The sequence below is a fragment of the Plasmodium gonderi genome (genome assembly GCF_002157705.1).
Source record: "Plasmodium gonderi DNA, contig: Pgo-contig_650, whole genome shotgun sequence".
Lineage (NCBI taxonomy): Eukaryota > Apicomplexa > Aconoidasida > Haemosporida > Plasmodiidae > Plasmodium > Plasmodium gonderi.
The window spans coordinates 1-11,589 of NW_021629450.1; the positions used below are offsets into that span (position 1 = coordinate 1).

The 11,589-nt window shown below is 19.5% G+C and overlaps 1 protein-coding gene across 1 annotated transcript; it reads left to right on the plus strand.

The window, feature by feature from the left end:
* Positions 1-5,984: 5,984 nt before the first annotated feature.
* On the plus strand, positions 5,985-7,121 carry PGO_004065 (variable surface protein; the record flags this gene model as incomplete). The annotated part of the gene is made up of 3 exons (XM_028691415.1): positions 5,985-5,999; positions 6,131-6,838; positions 6,966-7,121. The coding sequence occupies 3 exons, from the start codon at positions 5,985-5,987 to the stop codon at positions 7,119-7,121; spliced, it is 879 nt and encodes a 292-aa protein (XP_028547216.1).
* Between the last annotated feature and the right edge of the window lie 4,468 nt (positions 7,122-11,589).

Consider the following 11,589-nt stretch of genomic DNA (forward strand, 5'->3'; position numbering starts at 1 on the left):
AATATGCCTTGTTCAATTATTGCAAAAATACGTATAAAAAAAAGTATTAAAATAAATAAATAAAAACCTAGTATGTTAAAAGATCAGGGTTTAGGTTTCATGGATTTGAATTGTTGGATTGATATATATAGTTTTAGGGTTCATGATTTTATTTATACCCTTATGTTTTTATATTTATACATATTTTTTTAGGATTTGTTTTTTATCATTAGTATTTTTTGTTTTAGAACTTAGTGTTGGAATTATATTCTCTTTTTAATATATATGTATTACACATATTAATATATATATTTTTTATTACATATATATTATAATGGTATATATAAGAACATATGTTTTGATGTTTCATGTATTTTTATATATATTATATTATTTATGTTAATCATAAGTAAAATAAACTAAATAATAATTTATTTTATATAGTACAGAAAAAAATATCCTATTTATCTATATTGTTGTATTCGTTTTTTTATTATAGAATATCTTGTTTAATGTATGTTATATTAATTTTTTTGATAGTACAAATATACTATTTTATATATGGAAATTTAGTTCTACCTTATTTTACACCGTCTATATCTATTATTTTATAATTTTATATATATTAATTCATATATTTCATTATTCCATTAAAAATGTTCTAATATTTACTTCATATTTAATTTTTTATACTATTTATTCATAAAAAATAGATTTCTTTGATATAATCATATTTATAAAAATGTATTAGTATGTTATTTGTTGTGTCGCACATATAATGTAATTTGCAATTAATACAGATTTTATATTTTACAATAAAAACATAAATTAGATTAATACTTTAATAATTTATCGAATAAATCGTTTAATAGCACTTTGAGCTTTAGTACCAAATAAAATAAGCTTTTAATGTAATAATTTTTTTATATGATAAATATGAATTGATCATTATTATAATAATTTACCTATGAAATAGATTCATTATAGGTACATTTATTACGTGTCACATTTTTATTAATAATTAGTTCATCAAAATAGTATATTATTACCTTATAAAAAATATGGTTCTTATGTTGCATTAATAAATATGAATTAAGTTTCATATACATATGTTTTTTTTTATTTTTACAATGCAATATATTTCATAAATATATTTAATTTTACAAACACTTTAGATAATAGATAATATGGAAAATAAATAATTTTAATTGACTAAAAACTGAATAATTTGGAAAAATATATATATATATGTCAAAATATACAATATATAAATATGGTAATATGTTCAACAAAAAAAAGTAGCTGTAAATTCATTGTTATCAGCAATATATTTATTTAATGATATAAGCATATAGTTTTATTAAAAGTTAGTTTTAAATTATAGAAATTAAAAAAATGATTAATAAACAAAAACATACTATACGAATACTTTATATAACAAATATTATAAGGAATAAACTATACAGATATAGATAAACAATTGTATACACAGAATTATAATAAAATGATATATATGATGTAAAAAATCTAACAATAATGGATTTTAAAATAATAAATAAAGATATATATATATAAAAAGATAAATTTTTATATGATAATAAAGCACATATACATAATAAAAATAAAGGAAGTATAATATCATTTACCTACCATGTACATATTTTATATAACACATAAATTAAAAGTACAGAAATAATACGATTAATTCAATAATTAAAATATAATTGTAAATAATGATCATTAAAATCGAACTAATCCTTAATATAAAAGGATCAAATATAAAATATATGGAATAAAGCAACACACATATTTCTAAAAATAAAATATAATCAATTAAGACATACCCCTTTATCCTTAACATACGAACATAAATACGTAAGCGTGAAACCTAAGTCTTAAACATATAACGTAAACGTAATATTAAAACATGATCCCAAGATAAATATACCATAATACCTAAAAGAAAAAAGTAAGAATTAATAACTACAATCTAAAAACTGAAACCTAAAATTAAAACAATAAAATCTGAATACAAAGGGTAAACTCTAACCGTGAACACAGAACCCAGAATACTAAACCTTAATCCCTAAATCCTTGAAGATATTTATACAATTATAATTTATTCTAATGGTTTTCTTACAATGTGTCACGTAGAATATAATTATTTTTATATAATTAAGGTATTTTAATGTATTTAATAAAGAAATATTAAGAAACTCTAATTCATATGAAAATTGTAAGAATTCTTGATTTCATTCAACCAACAATAGAATGAACATACCGAACATATATAACAATGATTTTTCATTATCATACAACAGAATATTATTAATTAGATTTTATAATATATAATTAAAATATTTTTTTCCAATAAATTGTATTATGAAAAAAATATAAAAGGAAATTTTACAAGAACTATATATTTTAAAATATAATATGTGAACTATTATAAGCAAAGTATATTATAAACATATATTAAAGTTTGAACAAAGAGATATACTATACTAAAAGCAAAATATAATCAATAATACATATACATTATAATAGAATTATTTTAAAAATAAATTTATTCATTATTTATATTTCTCATATTTCTTTATACTATGGTAATACTATTTATAATAAATATTGTAAATTCAAATGTATCACATTTTTTTGTTCAAAATAAAACTATATTCATATATTTTTGATATGCATTGAGAGGATGAAATAATATAATTTTTTATGTATTTAAATATAACTGCAACAATTTAGGATAACTAATGTATATATAGTTATAATGTATTACTTTTTATTTTCAAGAAATTTATGTTCCAGATATTATTATTAGTGAATATGTTCTTTTGTGTGACAATTATCTGAATTACTATAATAATATAGAGTATAAGTATATAACTTTTTATCATATGCATATAGATGTATAAACTAACCTGTTAATGTATTGCTGATTATGTGTAATATATATATACTTCAAATATAGTCAATTAATGAGAATAGAATTTCATGTATTACACAGATATTAGTCAGTAAAAAAAATTATTCATATTATTACAAATACCTAATAAACATAAGCTGCATAAATATGAATTATTTTTCGATGAATCATTGACCTTTTAATAACATACTTATATATGTTTTCAAATAATATTTCTATCAATTTTGTTTTCTGTCAGTAAAATACTTTATTGCATTCAATATATTAATTAGATATATTATTGCATAATTTTTTAAAACTTTATAATACATAAATGCAACATTTTATTTTTTTTTCGTTATTGAACTTTTAAAAAAATTTACTAAATATATAATTATGGGTTTTATTAGCTAAAAATAATTAAACTTATATGACATATAATGGTATATTTAATTGAATTAGATGTTATGTTGTTATAGAATAAATATCAAAGAAGAACTTTAGAAATATAACATTATAGGAAATGTATATAAAATCACATACATGAAATATTACCATTCGAAAAAATGTGCATACGTGTGCATTATATAATAAAATGAATGTTAAAGTAAATTTTATATATACATAATAAATAATGGAAATAAGATAAATTACACATTAAGCAAAGAATCATATTAATCCAAAATTAGGTTACACTTAAATCAGTTATTAAATATATGTACTCTCAAGAAAATACCGTAATTTATATCTTGATTTCTAAGTCTACATATATATATCGATTATATATAAATTCCTTGTGGCTAAACTCTTATTGTTTATAGTTTATGATATTAAATATAAGATAAATGTATATTATTATGTATTAATTATTACTCGTCTCATAATAATAAAACGCACAAATATATCACTTTTAATTTTGCAATAATATTCGGAAATCATTAATTTAGAATAATTAATATTATATACAGTACAAGAGACAAATAAAGAACAAAATATATTGTATTACTTTGAAAAAGGTCTTTTTCTATATTTTTTATTTAATAGAAAAATTTTGAAAACGCATGGTATATAAGAAAATACGATGTTATTATTACGATAACATTAAAATGAATAACTTAATATATAATTTGTAGAAAATATTATGTAATATATATATATATTAAATACATTGCTACATTTAAGGTATAATTACTTAAAATAATGAAATTTAATAGAAATATATAATTTTCCTTTTTACATGGTAATCTATTTCACATTTTTTTTTATCATAATAATATATAAATAATATAATTTTTTTCTTTACATCATATATATTAGGAAATTTTTGAATGATTACTACTATAAATAATATATAACCTTGAACGCCTCTTCCTAATGAAGTTATATTTTTATATATTAGTATTTTACTTTAATATCTAAGCATAATATGCAAAAATATAATATTCATTTGTATATTTTATTTCTATATTATAATAAAATATTTTTATTTTCCATTAAATGGCCATAATGAAAAATTTATAATAGAATTAAATAATATAAAATTGTATAGAAATGCATAATATATTGGATTCCTTGTGGCACTGTAGATTACCTATCCATATGACATATATTATAAAAATTAATATATATTTATTACAAGTATTATACTTAAATATTAATCATAAGATAACTTGTGTTGTAAAGAAATAATTATATTTATAAAATATAATTAATAAAAAAAACTTCAATTATATAATATTATACGAATATTCACAATGTTCATATAAATATAATATATTATGATACTAATAAAAATATAAAGAAATTTATATATGTCAGTAAAATTTTCATGTAATATAATTAGAATTTATATGTATATCAAGTGGATCTAATTTTGTATTTACAAGTAATGTATAACAAAATATTTAAAACATTGATATTTACATTTTTCAATAAATATAGTAAAAATAATTATTTAACTTGATAATTATTTATTCCCAGGATTGGATAAATATTGTAAAGCATATTATATCTAATATTTGATAAGATTGAATGATATTATTATTTAAATAAATATTCTTTCAACAAATTTTTTTTTCAACAATAAAAAAGAAATAATTTGAAGGGTTAATGTTATTAAAAATAATTTCTTGCATCATGTCATCAAAAAAAAACTTGTAAATTCATTGCTATGTAATGCATATGAATTATGGAATATTATGTTAAGTATACATAAAGCCATATATTAAAATATTGTACTATGAAAACACAAAGGTTGTAATATCCATAAGCGTAATGATATATTAGATAATATTAATTTATATGTGATGCATATATAAAATGTAAACTACGATACGGTTGCTAAATATACTTTTTTCTTTAAAAATATATATGTTAATCTATATGGTAAAATAGAAATATGCATATATATTATTATAAGAATGTATTATAATGCACCTTGTGCTATTTTTTAATGTTATATAATACTAATTCTTTGACGTCTTATGTAAGTTTATTAAAATATTGTATGATAATTTCTTTTAATAAACATTTATGCATATTAATACATAATTAACGAGTTTACTAAAGAGTGAATAATAAATCCTATTTATTATTGAATTATATATTTTATGTTGTTTACACAGATAAAGGAAAATATCAAAGAATTAAAAAATAATGTAGCAATTATTTATATATTAAAACTAGAAAAGCATATTTGCATTAAATATATATTTTATCTTCCGTATTCACTGTTTTACTGAAATTATTTAATTTTTATATAATTATTAATCTTTAATAATATATTTTATCAACACTGATCACATTTTTGTTTTCATTTTTTAATATCACTATCAATGTTGCTATATTGGCATATAATAATTAAGAAAAAACTTTATTTTTAAATAAATTTTCACTTTTTTAAATTATATTGTATAAAATTTTATGTGTATGCAAATCAGTCATGATTATAAATATATTTGGGTGTTATCAAAATTTAAAAAGTTTCCATCGTTATATTCTGTGCCTAGATTGTAAAAATTCCATATTAATTTGTTAATAAATTATATTGTGTCATATGCTTCAATGGTAATGTAATGTAAGCACATCTAATATGAGTAAGAGTATTGTACGTTTGTATTTTAAGAATAAAAATTTAAATATTTTAATATTTGAATATTATATTTTTCATAAGCCTTTTAATATATTACTCATTATAATATAATTTCCAACATATAATTATTATTGTTTTTTTCTTAGTATGGCTACATAAATTTATTTCCTGTATGTGAGAGAACTAAGAATTCTATTACAAAGGATAATGAAGGCGCGTTCAATTCAGTCTGTTTAGAAGACACTAATATATCAGAAGATATAAAATCCGATTTTAATAGCATTTGCAAAAATGTTTTGTCATATTTTAATATGATGGAAAAAGGAAAACATTCAGATAATAATATTTTGGATGGAACCTGTGTATACTTACATTATTGGTTATATCAATACCACCTTAAGGAAAAAAATAATAAAAATATCATTGCAAAAAAGCTTTGTGATGCATTGATAAATCGAAATAATATAAATGGAGATCCTATATGCGAGAATTATAAGGATTTTCATATAACAGAAGATGTGTTAAAAAAAATGAAGGATCTATATGATATGAATACTAATGTTAATAATTTAAGCAATAGTTGTACCAAAGGTAACACATGTGAATCTGCTAATAAATTTGCTTTATCATATAAGAGTTATAAGAGTGAATGTGAATCCTACAAGGATGGGGATTTTTGTAAAATATTAGATGAATATAAAAATAAATATAATTCAAAAATAATAGACCTTATTGATGATACTGCTATGTATGAAATATTATATTCATTCCAAAGAAATAATATCTTCCGTACTATTATATCAGTAATTGCTGGAGCACTATTTATACTCTTATTTATATTTATTCTTTATAAGGTTAATTATCATATATTATACATATATAAATGACACAAAATTATTTTTTAAAAATTTTAAAAAAAAAAAAAAGGATATCCTAAAACTTTATACTTGTAATAGCTCTATTTGTTTTAATTTGCATTAGTTTTGCAGAGACATTTCATGCTTGCTTCGTGGAATAATAAGAAAGAAAAATACACGCAATAATATAGATGAAGAATGGAATGTTTTAACGCTTTCTGACCCATCCCCCAACACTACAAAAAATAGAAAGCATAATATATCATATCATTCTGCCTAATTTTATCGTCATGTACATGTACTAAAGAGAATTTTTTGTTTATATATGATATAAAAAAAATTTTAAAAACTATGGTACAGAATATTATTATAACAAATTTCATAATAATTAAATAATGCTTGTAATATATTATGAATGAAACAATATTAATTTATCAGTTCAGCTGAATAATAAATCAATATAAAATATAAAATAACCTTTAATATGATATTACTTAAGGATATGAGTAATTAATATAAAGAGAAGTTGTATTTTTGTGTTTGACCTTTTTTAATATGCAACATTTTGCATATTCTTATTTTTTTTTTCTTTTTCTTTTTATTGAACGTGATGATATGAGGTACCTTGTCTGTTCTATTAAATCATAGTAATATATTTGATGTTGTTTTTAGTACTACTAACTATATATATTTATTTTTTGTCTTATTTATAAGTAATACTTTTCAAAAGAATTTACATGTTTGTTAAGGGACATTTATTTGGCTTAGATTTGTGGTTATGGCATTTGGATTTCTTATGAACCATCTTGTCGTCATAAAATTTAGGGTGCACCTTTAAGAGTTGGTAGTTCTTGTATTATTATTTAAAATTTTTTCATCTTTTTAGTTATACCTTATTATAATTTACTTTAATTGTATGAAAATACAATGCGCGTTATACATAAATTATAATTAGAAATATAACCATAATAATGAGCTGATTCTTTTATATAATTTAATATCTTAATTTTATATATATGTGTGTGTATATTATATTTTTTAACGTATATATTTATTTCTATTAGGATATTGGATTATATAATCTTATTTTAGTAGAATTATGTAAATATATTTCTATATATATTAATGTTATATAAATAATAATATTTGTATTTATTCATATTATTTCTGCGTATTATTTATATATTTAATAATTTATCATTTATTTTGTAATATATTATAAAGATTCAAGGCTGTATTGAAAGCATGGTTTATAATTCACAACTTTCATAATTTAAATATTTATGTGTAATTTTTTATTGTGTATTATTCAAGAACAAATTTTCATTAATTTGTAATCTTTATTTTTTATATATTATGACGTGGTTTTACTGAAAAGCATATGTACTCATTTTGATAAGTGAAAGCTAATAACTGACTTATAATATAACACCACAAATATATACCACTCTATAAATATGAAAAATTAATATATGAGATGGGTGTTTTTCTAATTGAAAATGTGACAAATATTATTTGTATAATGATTGTGTCTTATTTTCTTAAAATATTATATAATACGCAAACTACATAAAATATATGTAGACCTAATAAATATATTAATTATTAATAATTTGTGGAAAAATGCGTTTAATTTCTGTGAAAATGGATATTTTTCGAAAATATGTTCATTAATAAATTTTAAAAAAAATTATCTACTTATTTACTGAGTAGATGCGGTCAGAAATTCATTCGCAATTATATAAATTTTGTATTAAATACAAATTGTTAATATTTCAAGTTACATTATATTCTTCTATTTAGTGTTCGTCTTATTTACTATAAAAGGTATATATATTTTATTTATAAATTTAGCATAGTTCATGTTACATTCTCTTTTTATATTATTTAAATAACATATAAAAATAAATTTTTAAATGCACATTTTCTATTATGAATTTCATAGAATAGTACAGCGAAAAAATAACGCAATTTCATTTGTCAAAAAGTAAATTGCATGAAGTGTAGAATATAAAAATATATAGATGAAGCTTTATTTTTTCTTCATTACAAAGGATTAATCAATAATTATGACACTATCACACAAAAATAAAATAAAATTTTGTAACATAATGACCTGTAACACAAAAATAAAATAAAATTTTGTAACATAATGACCTGTAACACAAAAATCAAATATAATAAGTAAAAAATTATATATTCAAGACATAAAATTATTTAAAATGCTCTTAATGAGAAGTTCAAAAAATTATATTATATTTTCATTATGTACGATTATTCTCTATTGTCAATTCAACCATTACATCACTGCAAATGCAAGATAATGATAGACATACACATAAATGTGTACAAGCTCTAATACGAAGAAGTGTTGAAGATAGCTGTAAGATTGTTCTAGAAACTATATATATTAATTACGAGAGGAAAATATTGAGAATAATCTTTCCAATTGGACACGAGTTACAAAATAATTGGTAAACATATAATAATATATCAGGGAATCAGTTGATATATTTTAATAAGCGTTATAATATAACTTTAAATATAAATAATGTAACTATTCATTTTTCACAGCTAACTTTTATTTTTGTGTGTTTTAATTATGATTTTTTTTGGTAAATCTTTCTATATTAAATTAATTTTTATATTAATTTTATATTATAGTATAAATTATTCACCATGATACATAGTTATTAAAAGTGTATGTGGAAAAAAATATAATACAGTAGAATCTTCATTCATGCATGTGTCTTCTTTTATTTAGTAAAAATATTCATATTGTGCCGAAATTATTCATAACATATATACATATTTTAAAAATATATTATTTTGTTTTAAAATACTCTCTTTTGATTATTACAATGAATTATAAGTTATTTGTTCGTTAATACTCACAATAAATGTTTTCAATTTTGTAATAACTGTTAAAAAGACAGTAAATAAAAAAGGATGAAATCATATTACAGAGAGAAAGTAATTAAAAAAAATGTAATTTTTTCATAAATGTTAAAACATAACAAATGTGAATGACGCGCTTTTGTTATTCACAAAAAGCATTACAGTACTATTCGTCAGTGATTAAAACTTATGTCAAATAAATTGATTTAATATCACTTCCATACAAATATAGAACAATAATAGTCGTATTTAAAAGTTACATGTACATACCCTTTTTTTATTTCTAACATCCCATAAAAGGACTGTTTCCAATAATACAAAAGATAAATTAAATAATAAGAACGAGTTACAAACCATAAATATAATGTACCTATTAGTTCAAACAAATGGAAATAATATATTTCATATACTACATATAAAAGCTCGAGCCTAATGCTAATAATTTTCAAAACTTATTGTTTAATATCATTTATTGAATGTTATTAAGAATGACACTATATATTTTTATATATATTTTTTAATGAAATATAAAGGATGTTGAAAACAAAATGATATAATATTAAAGTGCCTAAGAATAATTCTCTGTGGATTTATAAGTTATTTAGATATTTTTAAATATAAATTATGATGAAATATATTTTCAATTCTAGCAACTTCTAATGTAATCGAACATATTTGGTGAACATGTTGATTTTCCTTAATCATCTAGTCTTAAATAAATTTAAGTTTTAGTTCCAACAACACGCATGTATAAGGATTAAAAAGAGTATAACAATATTATATGATTATAACAATAATAAAAAAAATAATGTGACAAGTATATAATACTTACATCAACATATTTATAACTGTACATAAATATGTGAAAATTAGGCGATAAGAACTAACACTTCGTCTAAACCATAATCACCTTATAAAAAATTAGGTATTCTTCCTCTTTACAATTATACATAATTCATTTCAAAAAATAATGTTTTTTGGTTTTATAAAAATACTTTTTTTTCGAATTCAACACTTTGATACATTTAAATTAATCAAATTCTAAAGTTATTAGACTTTTATTATGATTAATAAGACAGTATTTTACTAAAAAATCATGTACATGGAATCTTTTATTTATGTTCCTTTTATAATTATTGATGTTACATATCCTATAAATATATATTATTCACATTTATTGTTTTTTCCATGTAATTCAGTAGTGCTATGTTTCCTCACGTAATAAAAATAATAATTTATAGTAAATACAGTATTTTTAATGTAAACGGACGCATTAGGGACTGTATCACAATAATATTTTCATAGCAACATTCATTTATAAAAAGACGAAAAAAAGGTCTCTGTATAAATTATTAACGCTTTAAATAAATTCAGATAAAAAATTAAGTATAACAATATAAAACAAATCTAAAAAAAAATATATCAATTAAAACAGAAAAATACAAGCATCTAAAAGGAATACTTTAACAAATAATGAGCTGTGATATTCGGGTAAAAAGTTAAAGTTCAAATATTTTGTAATCAGAATGTATATATTATGAATGTATGCATTATAATAAGTTTTATATATTATATTAAAATTGTGGGTTTTATTCTTTAAGTATCAGTTCTATTTCCTTTACTCTAAGATGCAATTATATTCATAATACTCAGAAATATCTCATTTAAGTTTAATAACACATGTAAAAATAAAAATTACAACTGTTATACATTCTATATTATAACAGTATATAGTGCAGGGATGTAGATAATTGCTAAATACCGTTACATCCGCGTTTTTATTTATGATGCATATTTTTATAAAAAACATTATAAACCTAGAGGAAAAATAAATTTTTTTTTTTAATCCT